The 26,847-nt window shown below is 34.6% G+C and overlaps 1 protein-coding gene across 3 annotated transcripts in view; it reads left to right on the top strand.

The window, feature by feature from the left end:
* Ice2 (interactor of little elongation complex ELL subunit 2) overlaps positions 1–26,619 on the top strand; it is a 48,157-nt gene extending 21,538 nt beyond the window's left edge. For all 3 annotated transcript variants that reach the window (XM_071608335.1, XM_027926213.2, XM_071608336.1), the window contains 5 exons: positions 10,346–10,475; positions 16,565–16,649; positions 17,683–17,733; positions 21,147–21,405; positions 25,964–26,619. In XM_071608335.1, coding sequence (XP_071464436.1) covers positions 10,346–10,475; positions 16,565–16,649; positions 17,683–17,733; positions 21,147–21,405; positions 25,964–26,092 — 654 coding nt within the window. In that variant the 3' untranslated portion in view covers positions 26,093–26,619. The remainder of the gene's footprint in view (positions 1–10,345; positions 10,476–16,564; positions 16,650–17,682; positions 17,734–21,146; positions 21,406–25,963) is intronic.
* The last annotated feature ends 228 nt before the right edge of the window (positions 26,620–26,847 follow it).

The raw sequence follows: 26,847 nt of genomic DNA, 5'->3' as shown, positions 1-26,847 counted from the left end.
GTAAGTAAAGAGAAGCTTCTATATTATAATTGATTATGTAAGAAGTATTAAAGTATTTTGCCTTTCTTTTTTTTTTTATTTTTATTGTTGGTTGTTCAAAACATTACATAGTTCTTGATATATCATATTTCACACTTTGATTCAAGTGGGTTATGAACTCCCATTTTTACCCCGTATACAGATTGCAGAATCACATCGGTTACACATCCATTGATTTACCTATTGCCATACTAGTGTCTGTTGTATTCTGCTGCCTTTCCTATCCTCTACTATCCCCCCTCCCCTCCCCTCTTCTCTCTCTACCCCCTCTACTGTAATTCATTTCTCCCCCTTTTTTTTTTCCCTTTCCCCTCACTTCCTCTTGTATGTAATTTTATAAAACTCTGAAGGTCTCCTTCCATTTCCATGCAATTTCCCTTCTCTCTCTCTTTCCCTCCCACCTCTCATCCCTGTTTAATGTTAATCTTCTTCTCATGCTCTTCATCCCTACTCTGTTCTTAGTTACTCTCCTTATATCAAATAAGACATTTGGCATTTGTTTTTTAGGGATTGGCTAGCTTCACTTAGCATAATCTGCTCTAATGCCATCCATTTCCCTGCAAATTCTATGATTTTGTCATTTTTTAATGCAGAGTAATACTCCATTGTGTATAAATGCCACATTTTTTTTATCCATTCATCTATTGAAGGGCATCTAGGTTGGTTCCACAGTCTTGCTATTGTGAATTGTGCTGCTATGAACATCGATGTAGCAGTGTCCCTGTAGTATGCTCTTTTTAGGTCTTTAGGGAATAGACCAAGAAGGGGAATAGCTGGGTCAAATGGTGGTTCCATTCCCAGCTTTCCAAGAAATCTCCATACTGCTTTCCAAATTGGCTGCACCAATTTGCAGTCCCACCAGCAATGTACAAGTGTACCCTTTTCCCCACATCCTCGCCAGCACTTGTTGTTGTTTGACTTCCTAATGGCTGCCAATCTTACTGGAGTGAGATGGTATCTTAGGGTGGTTTTGATTTGCATTTCTCTGACTGCTAGAGATGGTGAGCATTTTTTCATGTACTTGTTGATTGATTGTATGTCCTCCTCTGAGAAGTGTCTGTTCAGGTCCTTGGCGCATTTGTTGATTGGGTTATTTGTTTTCTTATTGTTTAATTTTTTGAGTTCTTTGTATACTCTGGATATTAGGGCTCTATCTGAAGTGTGAGGAGTAAAGATTTGTTCCCAGGGTGTAGGCTCCCTATTTACCTCTCTTATTGTTTCTTTTTCTGAGAAAAAACTTTTTAGTTTGAGTAAGTCCCATTTGTTGATTCTAGTTATTAACTCTTGTGCTATGGGTGTCCTATTGAGGAATTTGGAGCCCGACCCATTGGAATGTAGACCGTAGCCAAATTTTTCTTCTATCAGACGCCGTGTCTCTGATTTGATATCAAGCTCCTTGATCCATTTTGAGTTAACTTTTGTGCATGACAAGAGAAAGGGATTCAGTTTCATTTTGTTGCATATGGATTTCCAGTTTTCCCAGCACCATTTGTTGAAGATGCTATCCTTCCTCCATTGCATGCTTTTAGCCCCTTTATCAAATATAAGATAGTTGTAGTTTTGTGGATTGGTTTCTGTGTCCTCTATTCTGTACCATTGGTCCACCCGCCTGTTTTGGTACCAGTACCATGCTGTTTTTGCTACTATTGCTCTGTAGTATAGTTTGAAGTCTGGTATCGCTATACCGCCTGATTCACACTTCCTGCCTAGAGTTGTTTTTGCTATTCTGGATCTTTTATTTTTCCATATGAATTTCATGATTACTTTATCTGTTTCTACAAGAAATGCCGTTGGGATTTTGATTGGCATTGCATTAAACCTATAGAGAACTTTTGGTAATATCACCATTTTGATGATATTAGTTCTGCCTATCCATGAACAGGGTATATTTTTTCCATCCTCTAAGATCTTCTTCTATTTCTCTCTTTAGGGTTCTGTAGTTTTCATTGTATAAGTCTTTCACCTCTTTTGTTAGGTTGATTCCCAAGTATTTTATTTTTTGGGGGGATATTGTGAATGGAGTGGCCTCATTTCCATTTCAGAGGATTTGTTGCTGATATATAGGAATGCCTTTGATTTATGTGTGTTGATTTTATATCCTGCCACTTTGCTGAATTCATTTATTAGCTCTAATAGTTTCTTTGTAGACCCTTTTGGGTCTGCTAGGTATAGAATCATGTTATCTGCAAATAGTGATAATTTAAGTTCTTCTTTTCCTATTTTTATGCCTTTAATTTCTTTCGTCTGTCTAATTGCTCTGGCCAGTGTTTCGAGAACTATGTTGAACAGAAGTGGAGAGAGAGGGCATCCCTGTCTTGTTCCAGATTTTAGAGGGAATGCCTTCAATTTTTCTCCATTCAGAATGATGCTAGCCTGAGGCTTAGCATAGATAGCTTTTACAATATTGAGATATGTTCCTGTTATCCCTAGTTTTTCTAGAGTTTTGAACATAAAGGGATGCTGTACTTTGTCGAATGCTTTTTCTGCATCTATCGAGATGATCATATGGTTCTTATCTTTAAGTCTATTGATGTGGTGAATAACATTTATTGATTTCCCTATATTGAACCAGCCTTGCATCCCAGGGATGAATCCTACTTGATCGTGGTGCACAATTTTTTTGATATGTTTTTGTATCTGATTTGCCAGAATTTTATTGAGGATTTTTGCATCTAGATTCATTAGAGATATTGGTCTGTAGTTTTCTTTCTTTGAATTGTCTTTGTCTGGTTTAGGAATCAGGGTGATGTTGGCCTCGTAGAATGAATTTGGAAGTTCTCCCTCTTTTTCTATATCCTGGAATAGCTTGAAAAGTATTGGTATTAGTTCTTATTTAAAGGTTTTGTAAAACTCTGCTCTATACCCATCCGGTCCTGGGCTTTTCTTAATTGGTAGTCTTTTGATGGTTTCTTGTATTTCCTCAATTGTTATTGGTATGTTTAGGTTGTCTGTATCCTTCTGACTCAATCTGGGTAGCTCATATAACTTAAGAAATTTATCGATGCCTTCACTATCTTCTATTTTATTGGAGTATAAGGATTCAAAATAATTTCTAATTATCTTCTGTATTTCTGAAGTGTCTGTTGTGATACTGCCTTTTTCATCCCGTATGCTGGTAATTTGAGTTCTCTCTCTTCTTCTCTTTGTGAGCATGGCTAAGGGTCTGTCGATCTTATTTATTTTTTCAAAGAACCTACTTTTAGTTTTGTCAATTTTTTCAATTGTTTCTTTTGTTTCGATTTCATTAATTTCAGCTCTGATTTTAATTATTTCTTGCCTTCTACTTCTTTTGCTGTTGTTTTGCTCTTCTTTTTCTAGGATTTTGAGATGAAGTATGAGATCATTTATTTGTTGGTTTTTCCTTTTTTTAAGGAATGAACTCCAGGCAATGAATTTTCCTCTTAGCACTGCTTTCATTGTGTCCCATAGATTCTGATATGTTGTGTCTGTGTTTTCATTTATCTCTAAGAATTTTTTAATTTCCTCCTTGATGTCTTCTATAACCCGTTGATCATTCAGTAACCTATTGTTCATTCTCCAAGTGATGCATGATTTTTCCTTTCTTCTTTTATCGTTGATTTCCAGTTTCATTCCATTATGATCAGATAAGATGCATGGTATTATCTCTACTCCTTTATAATGTCTAAGAGTTGCCCTGTGACATAATATATGATCTATTTTTGAGAAGGATCCATGTGCTGCTGAGAAAAGAATGTAACTGCTTGATGTTGGGTGGTATATTCTATATATGTCATTTAAGTCTAGGTTATTAATTGTATTATTGAATTCTATAGTTTCTTTATTCAGCTTTTGTTTGGAAGATCTGTCCAGTGGTGAGAGAGGTATGTTGAAGTCGCACATAATTATTGTATGGTGGTCTATTAGACTCTTGAACTTGAGAAGCGTTTGTTTGATGAACATAGCTGCACCATTGTTTGGAGCATATATATTTATGATATGTCTTGTTGGTGTATGGTTCCCTTGAGCAGTATGTAGTGTCCCTCTTTATCCCTTTTGATTAACTTTGGCTTGAAATCTATTTTATTTGATATGAGTATGGACACTCCTGCTTGTTTCCGAAGTCCATATGAGTGATATGATTTTTCCCAACCTTTCACCTTCAGTCTATGTATGTCTTTTCCTATCAAATGCATCTCCTGTAGGCAGCATATTGTTGGATCTTTTTTTTTTTTGATCCATTCTACTAGCCTGTGTCTCTTAATTGGTGAGTTTAAGCCATTAACATTTAGGGTTATTATTGAGATATGGATTGTTCTTCCAGCCATATTTGTTTATTTATGTTACTTAACATGGTTTGTTTTTCCTCTTTGATCATTTTTTCCCTTTACTGTACTACCTCCCACTGTTGGTTTTCATTGTTATTTTCCATTTCCTCTTCCTGTAATGTTTTCCCGAGGATGTTTTGAAGAGATGGTTTTCTAGCTGCAAATTCTTTTAGCTTTTGTTTATCATGGAAGGTTTTAATTTCATCTTCCATCCTGAAGCTTAATTTCGCTGGATACACAATTCTTGGTTGGAACCCATTTTCTTTCAGCGTTTGAAATATGTTGTTCCAGGATCTTCTAGCTTTCAGAGTCTGTGTTGAAAGCTCAGCTGTTATCCTGATTGGTTTACCCCTAAATGTAATCTGCTTCCTTTCTCTTGAAGCTTTTAAAATTCTCTCCTTATTCTGTATGTTGGGCATCTTCATTATAATGTGTCTAGGTGTGGATCTCTTATGATTTTGCACATTCGGCGTCCTGTAGGCTTCTAGGATTTGGGATTCTATCTCATTCTTCAAGTCTGGGAAGTTTTCTCCTATTATTTCGTTGAACAGATTGCTCATTCCTTTAGTTTGGACCTCTATACCTTCTTGTATCCCAATGACTCTTAAGTTTGGTCTCTTTATGTTATCCCATATTTCTTGGATGTTCTGCTCATGGTTTCTTAAGATTCTCGCTGAGCTGTCTATGTTCTTTTCAAGTTGAAATACTTTGTCTTCATTGTCTGATGTTCTGTCTTCTAAGTGTTCTACTCTGCTGGTAGTATTCTCATTTGAGTTTTTAAGTTGGTTTATTGCTTCCTGCATTTCTAGGATTTCTGTTTGTTTTTTATAACCTCTATCTCCCTGTTTAGTTGATCTTTTGCTTCTTGGATTTGTTTATGTAATTCATTGTCGAAGTGATCTTTCATTGTCTGATTTTGCTGTCTAATGTCTTCCTTGAGACTCCAGATCATCTGAAGCATGTAAATCCTGAATTCTTTATCTGACATTCCATCTGCTGCAGCTATTACCTCTTCTAAAGTTGAGTTGACCTGCATTTCTTGTGGTCCTTTCTTTCCTTGTCTTTTCATACTGCTCGCATTTCTTTCTGCTTGGTGAAACTGTTGTGTTATTGAATTTTCCCCCTGTATATTTATATTGCTCTTGTATAGTTGCAAAGTGTCCCTTGCAGGGGCGGGTGGTGGCTGTGCTCCTCCTCCAGTTGGGGTGATCTGTTTATCACGCCGGCGGGCTGCTGGGCCCCTTCTCCAGGTCGCGTGGTCTGCCTACCTTGCGGGCAACGGCTGGGCCCCTCCTCCAATAGGGGTGATCTGTCTACCACGCTGGCGGGCCACTGGGCCTGTTCTCCAGGTTGCAGGTTTGCCTACCTTGCAGGCGCGGGCGGCAGCTGTGCCCCTCCTCCAATTGGGGTGGTGTGTCTACCACACCAGCGGGCCGCCGGGCCTGTGCTGCAGGTCGGTCGCAGGTCTGCCTGCCTTGCGGGCGCCTGCAGCGGCTCTGCTCTGCTCCTACTCCAATTGGGGTGACGTGTCCACCACGCCGGCGGGCCGCTGGGCCTGTTCCGAGCGTGGGAGGCAGCTCTGCTCCGCCCCTCATCCAATTGGGGTGACGTGTCTACCACGCCAGCGGGCCGCTGGGCCTGTGCCGGGCGCAGGTGGTGGCTCTGCTCTCGCCTTTCTTTTTTCTTAAAAAATTTTTTCCATTGTGTTTATTTGTCACATACTTTTTTTTTTTTTTTCGTGTCTTGCTATCTAAACCAGCACCAATAAAAATCATTGTTGACCACTTTAGGGTGTCAATGTGTTTTGGAATAGTGATCAGATGAATAAAGAATAGTGATATTTTCCAGTACTGATCCTGGTAGAGTACTCCCTGACTTTAAAGAATAACTAAAGGAAAAGAAGTGCTAAAAACGTGAAATTTTACAGACCAATGATTTTGAATTACATGTATCTAGGAATGCTTTTTTCTTTCTCAGAGGTGAGTGCTAGGGATTGAACCCAGGGCCTCACCCATTTTAGTCAAATGCTCTACCATTGAGCTACATCCCTAACCCCTGGAAAGTGTTTATAAAGGAAAAATCAAGGAATAACAAATTCTATAGGTTTTCTGGTAGCCTTCTCTCAGATAAATGCCGATAATCTCTGAATTAAGAAATTTTACTTTGTTATTTTTCTTGTCTCATTTGTAGTTAGTTAGCTGGGATGAATTTAATAAGTATAAACTTGAACACTTGTAGTATCAGTGCTATGGATTGTATTTTCAAAGCATAATTCTATAATTCTTACTTTCTGTCTCTTATTTATTTTGGGACTACCCTTACTTCTTTTACTTCCTACCCTCTGAACCCATACCACTTTATTTTTTGTTTTGTTTTGGGCTTTTTGGTTATAGTGATAGAACCCCGGGGCACTTTACCACTTGCCGTATCTCCAGCCCTTTTTTATATTTTGTTTTTAGAGGCAGAGTCTTGCTGAGTTGCTTAGGGCCTCGCTCAGTTGTTAAGGCTGGCTTTGAACTTGCAATCCTCCTGCCTCTGACTCCCAAGTTGCTAGGATTACAGTCTTGTACCACCCTGCCCAGCTAGCACTTTGTATTTCTCTTTTAGCCTATAGCACTTAGAAATTATTGATGGCTAGTATCTCTTAAGAATAGCTTAGGGAAATTTCGGATATTAACTTACTTCTTTAAACAGTACAAGTTGGCAAGAACTTTATCATTCACTGGACTCAAGTGAAATTGATAAATGTCCAGACATAACCTTATAGGAGAAGATTTATCCTTCATCAAAATGGTGTCAAAACAATTGAGCCCCAAAAGAATGTCTGGATAGAAATCTCATATTTCTGGGCTGGGGTTGTGGCTCAGTGGTAGATTGCTCGCCTAGCATGCACGAGGCACTGGGTTTGATCCTCAGCACCACATAAATATAAAATAAAGATATTGTGTCCACCTAAAACTTAAAAATAAATAAATATTTTTAAAAAAGAAATCTCATATTTCTGATTGTGTCAAACCGAGAAAAATTTTAAAATTTTCAATGAATGCTTATCACACCTGTATGTGATGTTCACTACACATGGTTTAAATCCCAGAGTTGAATGTCTGCTCCTTGGAATCATGTCCCATTCATCTTTGTTTTTCTTAAATGTTCTATGCCATAGGAACTCAATAAATAATTCTGAAAAAATGAGAAAAATTGAGGAAATGGGAGAACAGGAACATTGTTAAAGAAGGGTACTTCGGAGAAAGTTGAGGCACTAGTGTGAAATTTTTCTTTTTTTTTGGTACTGGAGATTCACTGAGTCATATCCCCAGCCCTGTTAATATTTTACTTTTGAGACAGAGTCTCGCTAAATTGCTGAGGCTGGCTTTGAACTTATGGTCCTCCTGTCTCAGCATCCTGAGTTGCTGGGATTATAGGCCTGTGCCACTGTGCCCAGCAAAAAATATTTTTAATGCTACTATTTAAGTAGGTAAGGATACATTCTCTTAAATATTTCTATCTTAAAACCAGCTTAAAGCTTAAAAATACTTAGAAGCTTCTTTAACCTCTGCTGTTCAAGAACCTCACCTTGCCAGGTATAGTGGGACATACCTATAATCCCAGCTACTCAGAGGGCAGGGGCCTGAGGCACGAGGATAACAAATTCAAGTCCACCCTGAGCAATTTAGCAAAACCCTATCTCCAAAGAGCTGAGGTTTGTAGCTTATGATTGTTAGCATGTCGATTGCCCTGAGTTCAATCCCCAGTACTACCAAAAAAGAAAAGGAAAAAGAAAGAAACTAATACATCTCTCCTTTATTTTCCTCTGATACTTCAGTTCTGTTATCATGGTTGAGATTTTAATTCCCAGTATCACTTACACTTCCTCATCAAAACTCTGCTTAACAAGAGCTGCATTTTAGAGAACCTAAAACAGCAGCCAGTTTCAAGTGATGAAACAAAGAGGCTAATTTGGATCTTAAGATAAAACTGAAATTCACTGAGTTCTGTGCATAATTATGAAATCCAGACTGAGTAACTCTGGATAATTTGATATTATCTGTTATTGTCTGTCACAGTTAACCACATATCCTAAATGCTATGTTGAAAAATGATTAAAAATTTCAGATTCAGTTATTTAAAATTTATATAGGCATTGTAGAACCAGAGTAATGGTTTTATTTGTTTGTTTATTTAAATATTTTGGCACCGGGGACTGAACCCAGGGGCACTTAACCACTGAGCTTCATCCCTTTTTATTTTTTATTTTGAGACAGGGTCTTGTTAAGTTGCATAGGGCTTCACTAAGTTGCTGAGGCTGTCTTTGAACTTGTAATTATCCTGCCTTAGCCTCCTAAGTCACTGGGATTATAGGCATGATCCACTTCACCAAGCAGAAAAAGGGATCTTGAAGGTGCTAAATATTGAGGAAAATAAAAGATAATTAATAGTTTTGATGAAAAGCTACTAGCTATGGAATATCGATTTAGAAATATATGTAAAGATTTAAGAGGTTTATGTGAAAAACAGGAAGACAGAACCAAGAAAAGCTTTCACTTGGGGGAGAACAGAATAGGAGCCACCTATCACATGGGAAGGGAAATAATGAATTTAGTTTTTATAGTACAGGAATCTTGATTTTAAATTTTCACTTGGGTTGCTAAGGAAAGATAAAATATTCAGGCCTTCCTTTCCCATGGCTTCCTGGAGATGGCAGTAGAATACATATAGAAATTAAAACCAAATTTAGTATATAGTTAATGCAAAACCTTGAGTACCAGCCCAGATTCTACATTTTTGAATGATTACCAAGTTATTCATGTGCATATTGACATTTAGGAATCACTACTTTTTAAAGTTTTACAAAATTCAGAGGTAATCATATAAACCATACTGTTTCACATGTTGATAACAAAAATTTTACTGTATTTGAATTGTTCTTATTACTACCATTATGCTAAGTCCACCAAGTTAGTCACTTCTTGACTAACTTGCAACATGGCTCAATTCAGCAACATTGATGAAATATTTTCAGGTGTATTTGTGAGTGCAGTATCTTAGTATAATTCAAAAGTGCTATCTAGCCATATCACTCTGAGTAAGTTACTGAAATCTCATGTTTCTTTTTCTGCAACTGGAAATAGAGTTCTGCTAAGAGGAGAGTTTTTAGACTAGGGTTGTAGCTCCGTTGTTAAGTGCTTGCTTGACATGCTGGAAGCTTTGGGTTCAATCCTTAGCACTGCAGAGCGGGGAAAAAAAGAATTTTCTTTGACAAACATGAGGACAATGAATAAGAATAATGTTTTATTATTTCACAAATATATATATTTTTACATATTCTCCTTTAGTGGTTATAGTCATTTCTTGTGCTTGGCTATAGTCATTTTACTTAATTTGTTTGGAATCCTGACCAGTAAACCCTGAATGGATAATTTCTCAGACACTTAATATCTAGATTAAAATCTTTTATATTAATGAAGATAAATGACATCCACAATTGTTAATGTGGTTATTAATGGTTATTCATTCATAGGATTAAAACAAGCTGCTCAGAGTATTTTAGCCTGAGACAATGGAACTAATGCTTAAAAGGGCAAACAACAACAAAAAACTTTACTGTTTTTTTTACTCTTGAGAATTATTAATATATATTATAGTCATTGCTTCCCAGCATCTAGCTTTGAATCTTTGGACAATTATGTATGATAGGTTCTGTTCCAAGGAGTCTGTCAATCACATTCCCTGACAGAAATTAAAAAAAAAAAAAAATACACACACACACAGGTATAGTGATTTACACTGGGGATGAGGTGGTGGTGAGGAATCTCCCTTATCCATTTATCCTTTCTTGCCTGAATCAACCAAGGGTTCTTTTGCCCATCAAGGGCAGATATGTTCATCTCTCTGTCTGAATCCTATTCTGTATGAAAGGATGAAATAAGATTACTTGAAAGCTGCAAAGCTATGTAGGCAAATATATTTGTTATTAATAGTAAATTAATGGAGCTTTGAAAAACTATAATCTTGAATTTCAGCAATTTCCAGTTTATGTACTACCAAAAGTAGAATATCAAGCTTGTTATGGAGTTGAAGCTCTAACAGAAAGTGAACTTTGTCGCTTATGGACAGAAAGTTTATTGCATTCCAACTGCTCGTTTTATGTTGGTAAGTTATATTAGAGTCTTTCTTTTTAATTTTTTTGTAAATACATACATTTAAATTCAATTGGAAAACTTCCATTTTTGAACTTGCTTGTTTTTATTTTTCTAACTGTATTAACATTCCTCTTAAATCCCCATTTCTACTCTAGATTTAACCTGCAAAATGGAATTAGTGATAGCAAATGTTTCATTTTTTCCTCTTATTCCATATCAATCTCACTATACATGAGTGTCAAAATAATCTTTTGTTTTTAAATTCTTATTTAACAGATAGTTAACTAAAAACAACAGATGTATATTCTAACAAGCTACTTTTAAAAGTACTATTTAATTGGTTTACTATTTAATTGATTCATACTTTTTTGAAATTTTCATAAAATTATAATAACACTGTCTTTAATCTCACATTAATGAAGTGACTTTTTACTTTTTTGTTTTAGTGTTTTACAGGGCTAGAAATTAGGCAGGGGTTTGATTGGCTGGGTTCATTTACAATGAACATACCTCATGTGGTAGATTATTTGCTGATCATTTGTTTTCTCCCATTAGAATGCCTAATCCTATATATCTCAGTTCATTCCATATGTCTCAGTCCCTCCTAATCATCCCAAGTTGCCCCTCCATATGATCTTTTCCTTTTTCCCATCACTCAGTGTACCATCTTTCACCTTTCATCTTTTACTCTCTTTTTGTTATCTTCTACTTATCTCTTTTTCCTGTTAGACAATATGTGGTTTGAGGTTAGTCTGATGGAATTCTGTATTTATGCAGTGGGTAGCATAATGTCTTGTATGTAATAAGTGCTGTGTATTTTTCTCGCCTAATCCAGGAGAAGTTGTTCACTTGGAATTTTCCCCTTATTTTGGCTAACCAATATTTTGTTTTCATATTTTATGAAATATAGACTGATCACTATTCATCTAATAACGTAATAATGAAATAATTAATTCACTCTGCCTAACTCCACCTCTTTCATACTCACTGCTGGAAGTTTATTGTAGTAGTTTTTTAATTAGTAACCAGGATCTTAATGTTTCTCCAGAGACTTCACACTAATAGTCTTCATGTCAGCTGCTTGATAGTATTGCCAACCACATCCACTTTAGGAAAAGACCCAGCAAAACTTTATCAGTGAATTGAACTGACTGATGAGAGAGATTCGTTTTTTTTAAATATTTTTATTAGTTGTTGATGGACCTTTATTTTATTTTATTTATATGTGGTGCAGAGAATCGAACCCAGTGCCTAACACATGCTAGGCAAGCTCTCTACCACTGACCACTGAGCCACAACCCCAGCCCCAAGATTCATTTTTAATTTTTTAATGCACAGTTTAACAGATAAAACTACCATCATTGACTGTGTGGATTATTTCATCTACAGTATTCTTAAAAAGTCTTAAGTAATCATTGCCACATGTTCTGGTTTTCCTCAGTGAATCTATCCACAGAAGAGCCATTCATTTTAGTGTGATGGGATAATATGTTTGGTTTCTGTGACAACGGTTTGACTAAATCAAAACAAAAACATGTATGGTTGTGGGTTTTGGGCTTGTTTTCCATTTTTATATGGATACACACACACACACACAAACACACACCACATATTTGTTGTTTTGATGCTGACCTTCCATATTCTAGTGGTAGTGGCAAGTGCTCTACTACTGAGCTATACTTAACATGGAAATGTATTTTAAAGCACGTGAGGTTTGAGGTGTTTTTTGTTTTGTTTAATATTATAGTACTTCTTAAGAAAAATTTTCAAGAAAAATACTTAAAGAGCTTGTTAAAATGGAGCTTTCTAACATCAACCATAAAGTGCCTTACTTAATAGGTCTGAATTAGAAATAGAAGGCTTTCCATTTCTAACATGTTCTCAGATGAGGTTGATGCTGCTAGTCCAGGGATCACACTTCGAGGACCACTTCTATAGCTCATAGATTCTTTTTCAGGAAGCTCAAGGACACTTGTTTTTTGTTGTTGTTGTTGTTTGTTTGTTTTGTTTTTTGTTTGTTTGCTTGCTTTACTATAAGCACATTCCCCTCTTTCCCTAGATTACAGTACTTTTTTTTTTTCCTACTTGCCCCATGCCCCATAAAAACAGTAAGATTGACTGACTGGTTGATTTTTAATGTGTGTGGTCCTGGGGATTGAACCCAGAGGTGCTTTACCACTCAGCTACAACCTGAGCCCTTTTTATTTTTTGAGACAAGATTCTCAATAAATTGTAGAATCTGTCCTCAAACTTGGAATCCTCTTGCCATAACCTCCTTGGATTAAGGACGTGTACTACCTTGCCTGGCTAAGATTTACTCCTTTAAGAAAGCATCCAAAGTAGTCTTACCACAATTTCTGTATCACCCTCCAGTCCTATAATGTATATCAATTCTATATAGTTGGTGTACAGGTAGTCCTCACTGTGCACAATTCTTAGAAGTATAAATACCAGTTATGACAACATATTAACAATGAGTAATTGCATACAATCTTCACTGTTTGCTCTGATCACTACATAGATAATAGATGCACATCATAATCACTGGCAAGTTATGCCACCTCATTCATGATCTGTGACTGATCACTATTCACCTATCATTGAGTTCATGTACAGAAAACGAAGCATACAATTGTGTTACCTCCTTATCTTCCAGTGTTAAACCCATATAATATTTGTAAAAGTGGATACTCAAAAGAGGGAATTGGCCAACACAGATTAAAATAAAGAAATAAAAATTAATATTGCTAGAAATGAAATTTGAATCATACTTACCTGGAGTTATAGAAGAAATAACTGACAGTACAAGTGTTGACACTCGTACTCCTCAAGAAACTCTAGATTTTCTGCTAGAGGAACTTAGTGAAGGCTACTCTGTTGACATAAACGAGGAAAATTGTTGTGACATAAAAAATGAAGAAGTGACAGCAGCATAAGATTTTATATTAAAGGAACTCCTGGGATACTTCGTGACATTGAATGCTCAAAGGATGTACTGTTTGAAGCTATTTCACCACGACATAGAAAAGATGCTGTCTTTCTACATGAGTTGTTTAAGAATGCAACAAGCACTATTCAAAATATTCTTGATAAGGAATTTTGGCGGTGGGGGAGTACCAGGAATTTGGCCCAGGAATGCTTTACCACTGAGCCGTATTTTATTTTTGAGATAGGGTCTCACTAAGTTGCTGAGGCTAGGTTTGAACTTGTGATCTTCCTGCCTCAGTCTCCTAGATCGCTGGGATTACAAGCATGTGACACCATGCCAGGCTGGTTTTTTAAATAAACTAAATACATACTTTGCTGTTTTTTTCATTTCCCTATGCACTTAAAATTGATGGAAAATTTGTTTTGACAGAATACTTAAAGGTGGTAGAATAATCATAGTTTTTAGATTACTTATATAATATCATACATAATGATCATATATTATTAAAAATTGCTTGCATAGTTTTCACCAGTATGATCATTTGTATGGTCTTGCCCTGCAAACAAAGCAAGGACTACCTATGTATATATAGGTATACATGTATGAACGCATGCATACAAAGCCTTTATTTGTACTACATAAACAGTGTCTCCCAACTTTGACACATCTGAAAAACATTTGTACAACAAACTGTGATGTACAGAGATCTCAAGATTGCTTGTAAGTGAAGGGCATTGGCCAGAAAGCTTTTATCCTCCCAAACCCTGCTCAGCTGCCCCAAGGGCTAAGAAGATAAGTATCTCAGGCATATAGTTAATTCATTTTAAGCTCACAGGTCAGGAAGCTTCAAGGTTGATAGTTGTAATCTTAAGGAGGTAAACCTTCATAGTACTTAGGATGATTGTCTGTATAGTTTTTTGACAGACTGTATTTGATGTATATTATAATATGTACTTTTTTATTGAGTTTCCTTAAAAATATAAGAACTGTTAGTCTCTTCAAGGCTTATTTTGTAAGCATCTAAAAATGTAATATTGCCAGGTATAGTGGCACACATCTATAATCTCAACAACTCAGGAGTCTGAGGAAAGAGGATTGCAAGTTCGAGGCCAGCCTCAACAATTTAGGCTCTAAGCAACTTAGCTAGACCTGTCTGAAAATAAAAAATATAAAGGGTTAGGGATGTAGCTCAATGGTTAAGTGCCCTTGAGTTCAGTCCCCAGTACCAAAAAATAAAATAGCACTTAATATCCTTTTTCTATGTTATTAAACCATTAAAATGTACAAGTTTGTTATTAGAAATGTCACTATATAATTTTTTGCAAATATACACATATACTTATGAAAATGGACCAAAAGGACTAAGATGACAGTATGTTCGTGGACGACAATGCAATTAAGCCATCAACCACACTAAAACAATAATTGTTAAAGATAGGTATATTAATAACCATATGTCATAGGAAAATATTTGCAAAAAATTATATATTATGCAGGTTTTGGGCATAGTATTCTCTGTATGTTCATTTGGTTAATCCTTTTTTTCTCAAGTCTTTTATATACTCACTCATTTTTTAATCAGCATATTCTACCAATCCCTTAAGATATGTTAAAATCTCCCTAAATTATGAATATTTATTTTTAATCTGTTATCTTAGTTTTTTACATTATATATTAGGCTATGCAACTAAATGCACATAAATTTAAAGTTACAAAAAAGAAATGTCACTGTATAATGACTGTTAGGAAAAAAGAGGTGAAACTCAAATTTTGTGTAACAAGGGTGTTGGAACAGATGGATTTGTTGTCTAGAAGGAAGGCATCTGTTAATAACGTTTCTAATTGAATTCTTTGAGCATAAAGCAACTGAAATTAAAGTGGGCGAGATATAAAAGTGAGATATCAAATTATATGTATTTTTTGTTGTTCCTATGATTGATATCAACATGCCTGGTAATTAGATAACCCAATATTAAGAGTTTAAAAAAATAAAAATCCAAAAACAGTATTATTTTAAAACAATATCACTTTTAGTCATGGTGAGTGTTTCTCTTATTCTCCTTAATAAAAACCATGACTTGATTGTATAACATTTGTCTCAGGGCTAAGTTTTGTTTCACTCTTCCTTGGTTTGGTATATCATAAGGCATCAGTGATGTGTCTCAACCTGTTTTGTTTAAAACATACACATGACTTTTTAAAATAGAAGTGTTATTTTGGACATGTACTGTTTTGCTTTTTGGAATTCTAGATTCATATCATGCTTATAAAAAAATAAAGACTTTGAGTCAGGCATAATCCTATGCACCTATAGGATTATAGGTGCATGCCTATAATCTTAGGTGCTCAGTATATTGAGGCAAGAGGATTGTAATTAGGGATTACCCTTAGTAAATTAGTGAGATCCTGTCCCAAAATAAAATTAAAGGGGCTGGGAATATACTCAGTGGTAGCATGTACAAGGCCCTGGGTTTAATCCCCAGTAGTGCAAAGAAAAAAGACTAAACAGACTGCTTAAACCACAAGAAATCTCATGGTGTACTTTAAATAATTAGCCATATTTTTTATAATCTAATTTTCATCTTAAAAACCACATGTGTAAAGATACATAGAACATGCCCAGTCTATAAATTTTGATTTTTAAGTGCTTGTTTTAACAATAAGTATATATTTTCCTTGAAAAATTCAATAAAAATGCAACTTTAATGGAAATTAGAAATAGTAATATTAGAAGAGTTATTCTTTTTTTAACCTTTTTAAAATTTTTTTCAGTTATTAATGGACCTTTATTTAAGTAATTTATTTATATGTGGTGCTGAGAATTTAACCTAGTGACTCACACATGCTAGGCAAGGGCTCTACCACTGAGCCACAACCCCAGCCCTGAACAGTTATTCTTAAATTGTTGGCTTAGGGATTATTTTGTGTTTGTGGATATGTATAAACTTTTCTGCATTCAGCAAAGATTTTTAAATGAATATGTATTTCTTTTATAATTTGATTTTTTTTGTAATTTTAAAATATAGCTTTGCCAAGACTTGATGAAATTCGTATTATAATTATTAAAATTTTGTAAAAATTTTCTTGAAGGAGAGTGGGTGACTTGTTGGATTTTTGTTTTTTAAATACCTTATTTGCTTTTTTTTTTAAGTTTGATATTTTATTTTTAGGGCATATTGATGCATTTACTTCAAAGCTTTTCCTGCTAGAAGAAATTACCTCAGAAGAATTAAAAGAAAAACTTTCAGCACTCAAGTAAGAAAGTTCACTTTGTGACAGAATTGAGAAAAACTTATTAGTATGATAACTAGTTTTCCTTTACTTTTAAATATTAAGTTTGCCCATCCTACCAAGCGTTTTTATATACCAAAACTAAATGAATTTATTGTACTTAGAACTTTAAATGCCTAAATGCAAAGGAAAGTAACTTATAAATATTATCTCATTTGTATCTCACAACTTTCTATGAAAGGCTGGTGGTAGTGTCTTTGCCATTTTACATATGAGAACTAGGATTAATAGGTCCTTGCCTCCAGAGCACATTACTGAGCTAATGTCAGACAGTCTAGCTCTTAGTTGGTATGTTGAATTCACCACTTAAATGAGAAATTGTCTTAATTTATACTAATTGCGTAGTACTACCTCTGAGGCTTGATGTTTTTTTTAAGAGTCCCAGATTCAAACTTGAACTCTCAGCTTACACTTAAATATATCCACTTTTGTTTCTAAGAATTGCTTTTCTGGGGCAGTAACTTTTCTTTACACATGTGAATAGAAAAACTTCTATACCCCACTCTCTGCCTGCCTCACTTCTCTCAATGAAAATGATTTTTTTTAAAAGAAATATTAAGTTAGGATCTAGAAGAGATACTAAAAAAAATAAATAAATAACATTTAATTTCCCTTTAGTTATCCCATTCACAATCAGTAGCTTCTCTGTCATTGCATATTTAAAGTACCCATCAAATATTTGAAAACTAATTTACACCATCTTTAAAAGCCATACTCTTCTGTATTTTTAAAAGTATGTGATTTCAACATACAACAGTGATCTTTTTATAACTGCTTAACACAAGGCCAATACTTTGATTATAAAAGAAAATCAAGAAATGACAAAAATAAAAGTTTATCATTTCTTCATTCAAATGTTTAAAAGTTTAGCATTCTGTTTTATATTGTCACATCTGTTTTCCTATGTTATTGAGGGCATTTCTTTTCCTGAGAAGCTACAATTATTAATAATTAAGTGTTTTGGCTTAATTTTACATAAATTTCTTCTGTTTAATAGGGTTTCAAGTTTATTTAACATTCTCCAACACATCCTAAAGAAATTAAGTAGGTAAGTATTTTTTGGACACTGCGCGATTTGTCTGATTTTCTTAGGTGAATATTCTTAGAAACTTTGAAAATGTTATTAACAATCAATGAGAAAAGACTGGAAGTACAAGAATTATTTTGTTGAAGTTGAAATTGTAAAAAATACAAATAAAAAGATAATGTGATAGTATCTGCTGTAATGAACTTGCTAATATATTTTCTAAAAGGCCATTGTATTGGTTTCCTATTGTCCATATAACAAATTGCCCCTATTACAAGTAGCTTAAAGTAATATGAATTTATAGTTCTCTTTATAGTCCTGAAGACCAGAAATCCAGAATCAGTTTCACTGGCTAAGGTCAAGGTGTCAGCAGGGCTGCTTTCTTCTGGAGCTTTTTTTTTTTTCTTTTCTTTTCTTTTGATACAGTATCTTGCCAAATTACCCAGGCTGACCTTGAACTTGTGATCCTCCTGTCTCAACTTCCGAAGTTGCTGAAATAACAGGTGTACATTGCCAAGCCTTCCTTCTCTCTTTCAGTTTCTAGTACTCAGCTGTATTCCTTGACTTGCAGCCCTTTCTTCCATCTTCAGATTTCATCACTCAGATGTCTGCATCCAGATGACACTGCATTGTCCCTACTGTAATAGTATTTTCCTCTGCCTGCTTGCTGTAAGGACCCTGTAATTACATTGGCCCTACTCAAGTAATCCAGGATCATCTCCTCATCTCAGAATCCTTAATTTAAACACTTTTGCAGAGCCATTAAAGTTAGTGTATTCACAGGTCTGGAGACAGGATACAGACATCATGGGAGACCGTTATGCAGACTAACAGTTTTTGTTCAGGACAAAGAAGCCACAGAGAACTGGTAACCAAAGTTTTTAAGTCTGTGGCAAATTTAAGAATATGAATTCTCCAAATGATCATTTGTCCAACTTATATGAATTTTTACTTTCTGTCATGAAAAGAGAAATAGACAACAATTCAGTAGTCTGAACTCAAAGTCAAAATTTCCAAGTTCAAGTTCTAACTCTCCACTTAAATTATACAACCAGATGTGAATTTCCTTATTTGTAAAATAATGGTGTCGGGTACAGTAAGTACCTGAGTACTTTTTAGTTCTAAGGAGGTACAGTACTTATATATGAAACTTGCCAGATGCTTTTGAATTTTTATTGTCAATCTTATTTCATTTGTTACTAATTTTCTTATTTATTTATTTATGGTGCTGGGGAGTGAAAACCTCACACATGCTAGGCAAGCACTCTACAATTGAGCTATATTCCCCAGTCCTTATATTAGTTTTCTATCATAGCTGTAAAATATCAGTTTTGTAAAACAACACAAATTTATTATTTTGCAGTTCTGTAGATCTTGAGATCTAACTGGTCATACTGGGTTAAAATCATAGTATTCGCTTGTCTGAATTTGTTTCTCAGTAGGATTTCCCTGTGAGTCTTTTCAGCCTCCTTCCACGTTTAAAGGCTCTTGTGATTACACTGGGCCCACTTGGATAATCCAGGAAAATATGACCATTTTAAAATTAGCTGATTAGTCACCATAGTTCCATCTGCTACCTTTCCCCTTTGCCATGTAAGATAACCAGGGTGTGGGGAAAAAAAAAAAAAACATTTTTAGGAGGCCACTCTTCTGCCTACCAGAGTTGTATGTCTTTATATTTTTTTATGTGCATTGCATTCGTATAGCATGTGTATGATACTTGTCCTTGGAGTGTCTCATTCTCCATAAATTAAATACATTGCTCTGGAGCAGGGTAGGATGGCACAGCTTGGGAGGTTGAGGCAGGAGGATCACTTGAGCCTAGGAGTTCAAAACCAACCTGGGCAACATAGCAAAACCCATCTCAAAAAATATGTATACATTTTTCTATAAACCAAAGTTTTCTTCATTTTTAGTGATTTTAGTGATTTTCATTAGTAAAATCTCAATCTTTGAAATGTTATTTATTCCTGCTTCTTTATCAATTATTATTTCCTTATATTAAAGTGATCAAGAGAAAAAAGTTTCTAAAGGATAAGAATAATTTTGGGGACCTCCTTCATCAACATCTATTACTTTTAATTTAAAAAGTTAATGAAAATGGCTGAGTGTGGTGATATGTGCCTGTAATCCCAGAGACTAGGGAGACTGAGGCAGGAGGATCCCAAGTTGAAGGGCAACCTCAGCAACTTAGCAAAGTTCTAAGCAACTTATCAAGACCCTGTCTCAAAACGCAAAAGGACTGGGGATGGAACTCGAGGGTTAAGTACCCCTGGGTAAAATCCCCTGCACCAAAAAAATGTTAATGAAAATGTAACTTAAAGATTTGTAGGAGATCTGTATAACTGAAGTATGATTAATCTCTTTTTTTTATTAATGTGAGAAAGAACTGTTCCCCTTTGATCCAGAAAATGTGTAATCCCAAGAAAGCACAGTGTATTAATCATCCTAATAGCTCTTTATGGTTATACATTGAATCCCTTAAAGCTTTCTAAGAAAAAAAAGAAAAATGTGGATTGGATGTTTGACATGACTGATTATTGTGATAGTAGAGGATCGTGATTAAGGGTATAGCCTGTGGAATTTGACCGCCTGAGTTTATATATAAACCCTACTATACTCACAACTTTGGGCAAATTGCTTCACATCTCTAATTTGTTTATTTATCACTGATGTGGAGTTAATAATTAATATTATGCCTTGAAGATTTGTTGCAGAGGATTTAATGAAAAAATGGATATGAAGCAGTATAACATTTGTTGGCTCATGATAAAAATTCAATATCTGTTGGCTGCTATTGCTACTATTATCTCATAATAATACTTCATATTATATCTTGGTTGTTCCATCAATAGTTTCTGCCACTTTATTTTAAAGTACTGGATGTCATAAACATGTAACATTAACTTTCTCTCATGTCTTTTGTCACTTTTATAATTTAAAATAATTTTTATTATAATAAGATCATTTAACATGAGCTCTACCTTCTTAAAATTTAAGAGTACATTTCAGTATTAACATTAACCTGTGTCTACTTCTATCAATTACTATCTGTTAATCTTCTACTTCTACCTATTAACTTCTATTACTAGAAATAAAAATTAGGATGTTGAATGATGAAAATGTTGAGAGACAGATGTTTTCAGGAAGCATCTGTTCTCCATAGATTAGAAAAATAGGCAGATTGTTTTTCTATTAGATGATTGAAATTTTGCAAATTGCCTAATACATAATAAAAAGAAAATGATCAGATATTCTGAACTTTGTACTAAAGTTCCAAAGTTCCAAAATAATTTAGTTGCCTAAAAGGCATGAAAAGACTTTAAATCTGAAGTCTACTTTTATTGGTCTATTTTATATTTTAGAGGTTGTGGTTCTATGCCTATAATTGTTTTCAGTTTTATTAATAGATTGATCTTCAATGGTGTACTTAGCTTGCAGGAGGGTTCCTACTTGTTGTCTCATGCAGCAGAAGATTCTTCACTCCTGATCTACAAGACCTCTGACGGAAAAGTTACTAGAACAGCATACAATTTGCATAAAACACATTGTGACCCTCCTGGTGTACCTTCTAGTCTCTCAGTTCCTTGGGTCCCATTAGATCCCAGTCTCCTATTACCATATCATATTCATCATGGACGGATACCTTGTACTTTTCCACCCAAATCACTGGGTCCTGCAACACAGCAAAAGGTAAAGTCTTTTTGAAATCAAATGTTCTATTAGATTGTTTATTATTAATTTGTTTCATTCACTGTACTTCAACCTGAGGTCCACATTTCCAAGTTAATTACAACTACTATTCTACAACCAATATCCATAAGAAGGGTAGATAAAGTTGTATGCTCTACCATGTCCAGTCTTTGTCAATGGAACTTTCTATTTTTATAAGGTTTATAAACCAACAAAAGAAAATTCTAGCTTGCTTCATGGGTGCATGGGTAAGGCAGCCGCATAGTTAAATCTTGATGTTCCTATAAAATAAAAAGTTATATTTGCAATTTTTATTTATGCCCACTCTATTCAATTTTATTAAATATTTGAGACAATTTGCAAAAGAATACATACAATAAAATTATGATATAATTAAAATTGATTGCTAGGATATGGAAAAATTAAAATGTAGTAGTTAATGGAGTGCTTTGTTATAAATATAGCTGCAGTATTAATGACTATATTATGTTCTGCTACGTATGTATAACTCAATATTTATTAAATTACACTTTAATGTTGCTCTCTTTATTAAATTCCTCCTAGAAATCTCACTTGTATAATAATTTATTTATCTAAAACCTACAAAGCTGTGGCTAGAAATAGTTTCCACCATGTCACTTGTTCTCTGTATATAATTTAAGAAATTTCAATTTAAGTTTAGTTGTAGGAAAAAGTTTGCTATCTGAATGTTCAGGAGACAAAACCTAGTGTGTTTTCCTTTCTGCTGCCAAAAAAAAAAAAAAACTTTGAATCAAAATTACTGAATTTTATAATCTTTTCAATGTTGTTACCCTCAGAGAATTTATCACTTGTGTACCCTTTGAATGTTCTATTCGTTTTTCCCTTCTATATTACAGTAAATTAATCTGTAAATGTCCTTAAGTCCTTTTGAGAAATAGCTAGAATGCAAATATTGAGGACTTTTTTTTAAAACAATTTACAGTGAATAGGGTTGTTTATGTTTTTCAGTTCTTTACCTTAATGTTAGAGTTTGGAAGGATTTGTTTGTTTATTATTTATTTATTTCTGCTGGGGATTGAACCCAGGGCCTTCTGCATGCTAAGCAGCTATTGAACACCGAACTCCTTGTACATTCTTAGTTAACATTGGCCAAGAAAATATAAATATGGTTAACCAGTTGAGATCAGTGAAAGAATGGAGAGGGCTGGGGATGTGGCTCAAGCGATAGCGCGCTCGCCTGGCACGCGTGCGGCCCGGGTTCGATTCTCAGCACCACATACAAACAAAGATGTTGTGTCTGCCGAAAACTAAAAAATAAATATTAAAAAATTCTCTCTCTCTCTCTCTCTCTCTTAAAAAAAAAAAAAAGAATGGAGAAAGTTAACTGTTAGCATCTTAAGTTATTTTATCTACAGTTTTGGTTGACTATCCCTAGTTTACATACAATATAAATGGTGGTTTTTATAACCTCTTAAGGAAATAATAATTGAAAACCATTTTTGAAGATCTGTATTCTTTCTAGAAGAATGATTTTCTTTAATTTAGAAACACTGATTATAGTTTCTGAACCATAACATATAATTCTGTGCAGGGGTTGCTTATTCTTCTAAAGTGAAAATTAATGGTTTAATGTCTTGACTTCAAACAACTGTAAATAGAAGGATAAATTTATTTGTCCAAGGTGTTTTTAAAAAAGAACTGAGTAATATTTTTATTCTTCCCTTATTGATACAGATTAACACTAGAATAATGTTGAGTACCTTATGTTTTTGAAATACTATCATGATTTACTTTTTTAAAAATGTGGTCCAAAAATGTGCTTTTGATTCTTTATTATTTGTTCTTTTTAGTTGTACATGACAGTAGAGTGTATTTTGACATATCATACATACGTGGAATATAAATTCCTATTTTTGTGGTTGTATATGATGTGGAGTTACAATGGTTGTGTATTCATATATAACCATAGGAAAGTTAAGTATGGTTCATTCTACTGTCTTTTCTGTTCCCATCAAAATGTGATTTTGTATAACAAATAATAATAATAATAATTTATTTGGAAAAGGAAAAATTCTATATGTTCAGGGTTTGATTGTGTAAATATATATTTTAACAATTAATTACATGTATATCACTGAGCACAGCGATATATTTATTTGTATTTTTAAGATACTTCATGTATTCAATTTAGGAACAAATATTTAGTGAGTTTAACCAGGACCAGGCTCTTACACAGACCAACACTAGGTACTATAGACAATGAGATAACCAAACTTAGTTTGAGATTTTGTGTGTGTGTGTGTGTGTGTGTGTGTAAGTCAATAGAACATTTTGGATATAATTATGATATAACAATCTAGCCCTACATTTAGTGGGATTACCCCCACCTTCCTGCTTTGCTCCTAAGCAGACCATGGAAATAAGACTTTCTACTTTTTTTCTTTCCCTTCAGCTAAGCACCAATAGGGATTTTTTTAGCCTTAGCAGAAATGGGGAAAAATCACAACTTTAAGGAAACTGGGGAAGAAAAAACCTGTATGAAACATAAATCATCTGCATATCCTCTCCATGTACAGACTCATATAACAAATGTTTTTGCCCCAATGTGATTCCTTAGACCCTAATCTACTTGAACATAGAACTCACATCTGTATAGTGCCTTAAGGCACTAACCCTGAAGAGACCCCAGTAGACCCTGTGTCTGCCTCCCTGCTGCATCCAGCAGAGGATATATGGAGGAGTTCGTTTTATTTCCTGTGCTACTTCTGACTTTTGCAGTCTTTTTGCAGCAGCTTCTTACTTCATACCCTTTTCTCCTACAATTTTTATAATGAGCATTTATTTTACACACACATACCATCTTACAATGGAAGTCTTCAATGCTGACTTTCCTCAAAGATATAGTAGATACAATTAGTATAGTCAGTATATCTTTAAAAGAAATACCAGCTATGTAGAGAGTGATATAGATATCTAAAAATCATAGCACTTTCTAGTAGAAATGTTATAAATGTTCATCAACCTCAGAGAGTCTGGCAGATTCAAAGCCTTAAGTTTGTCCTTTCTAATCATGTCATTTTAAACCTAAATAAATAAATAAATAAGATTTAAAGGAAAAAAAGTCCCTTTAAGAGGCAGTAAATAATAGGTAAGGGACACTGGAGTCTGATCCTTTCTCAGTGAACCAGTAACCAGCACTGCTTCTGTTGGGTTTGGAATATGAGAGAGTGCTTGGAGTTCCAGTATCACCGTTAGTGTGCCCAAGTATGGGATTCACTAGATAGGATGTGATGAAACAAAGTGTGAGTGGTGGCTGGGGAAGATACAGGCAGATATGGGCAGATTCTGTGGAAATTATTTCAGGTTACACAGCTTTCATCCTTCTCTGTGAGGGCTGGCTTTCCCCTTTACATATTTTAAAAACTTTCTGCCCTCCCTCCTAGTAGCCAAGAAAGTGACAGTATTTCCAGATCTTATTCTTAAACAGGACTATGATTAGCAAAGGATTGGGTCCAAAGAATGACCTTCCTCCCTTACACAGTGAGTTAGAAAAGGAGAGTGAGGAGAATAGTACACATGAAGGTGCAAGTAGCACCATGGGTGTCCCCCAAGCGTCCTTCTTTCCCTTTGCCCATCCTCTGTATTCCTTTTTTTGTTTTGTTTTTTCTTCTATGTTTATTGTTTTTTCTTTCTTCCCTCTTGGGCTTTTTTTTTTTTTTTTTTTTTTTTGTACCAGGGATTGAACCCAGGAGCAATTCACCACTGATCCATACCCCCAGCCCTTTTTATATTTTATTTTGAGACAGGGTCTTCTTAAGTTGCTTAAGGCCTCACTAAGTTGCTGAGGCTGGCTTTGAACTTGTGATCTTCCTGCCTTAGCCTCCAGAGTCACTGGAATTACAGGTGTGTGCCACTGTGCCCAACAACTTTTCTTTGTCTCGCCCTTTCTTCCTTATCTTACTGTCTGTCCTTTTTTTCCATGTAATTTCTTCTCCTTTTTCAGCACCTCTGATTTGCTTATATTTTCTTTATTTTGCCTTCATATTTCTTATTTCTTTTTTTCTCATTTCTTTTTTCCTTTCCTTAAGCAGAATTAGTGCAAATATATTATTCAAAAGCCCTGTCATTCCCTTTTATTCTAATTGAACATTTCAGCCCCTTCCAAATTTAACATAGTAGCTTTTTTTTTTTTTTAAAGAGAGAGAGAGAAAACTTTTTAATATTTATTTTTAGTTTTCGGTGGACACAACATCTTTATTTTATTTTTATGTGGTGCTGAGGATCGAACCCAGCGCCCCACGCATGCCAGGCGAGCACGCTACCTCTTGAGCCACATCCCCAGCCCCAAACATAGTAGCTTTTCCATTCACTTATCTATCTTGATCTGAAAAAATTATACTACTTAAAACTATATCAGATTAAAACTTGTTTAGTAACAGTTAACCATGTGACTGGTGACCAAAAATTTAGAAGATTATATCCATGATGATTAGTACATATAGAAATAATACAGTTTACTATACGTAGGTATGTTGTAAATATATTAAGCTATTTTGTTCTTTGCTTTATCTCTTAGGTTGGTGGAACCAGAATGCCTACACGCAGCCGAAGGACTCCAGTTTCCATGGAAACCAAAAGCAGTTGCTTGCCTGCTCAGCAAGTTGAAAATGAAGGAGTAGCTCCAAATAAAAGAAAAATAACTTAAGGACTGTACTATGGAAAATAAAAATTCAGAAGAACCACTTATGTTTAATTTTTAAAAATTTGGGGAGAACATGATCAAAAGATCAGTAGGCAAAGGAATGTTTTTCTTTTAGCATTCTTAAGAATTTTTAGAGTGCCTTGAAAAAATGCTAGCTATGAGAAATGAGTGTTTCTACTAAAATGGAATGTTTCACTCTTTACCCTTGAAGTTGGAGAGAACCTAGGTGCGGTTTCAGATTACCATGGCAGGGAAATGAAGAAAATATTTTTATATTATACCATTTTCTAAAAATTGTAAACAGGGAAATAACTTTTTTTTTTAGGAATAACATTTATCGTTATGTATTGTTTAATTTGAGTTATATTGCTGGTCTTTGAGACTAGCTCAAAAGGTTAAATATTACCACTGTCAGAAGTTATTATGAGCATTGTAAACCTTGTTTCTGATCCATTTTGACACTTTTTGTACTGCTATAAAATGATAAATCATTGAAGGTTAATAAAGGTTAAAAACTTTTTGAAATTTCATTGCAGACACTAAAGGTAAAGAGAAAAACTTTCTGCCTCTGAAAAGTCACAAGTTAATGTTTTCATGTTGGGCAACCATCAGTTTGTTAAAAGAAAACTTGTTGTATAACAGGTTTGGTGATGAATGCCCCTGCTTCTTGGCACAAATTCCAGATGATTGTTGAAATATGCTACTGGAAGTAGAGATGAGGGTATTTTCCAGGAAAAAAAAATTTCTGTTGTTTAAAA

This window comes from Marmota flaviventris, chromosome 2 (assembly GCF_047511675.1).
Source record: "Marmota flaviventris isolate mMarFla1 chromosome 2, mMarFla1.hap1, whole genome shotgun sequence".
In the NCBI taxonomy this organism is placed as follows: domain Eukaryota; kingdom Metazoa; phylum Chordata; class Mammalia; order Rodentia; family Sciuridae; genus Marmota; species Marmota flaviventris.
The sequence above is the reverse complement of the archived record's forward strand: the minus strand, read 5'-3'. Positions and strand labels throughout refer to the sequence as shown.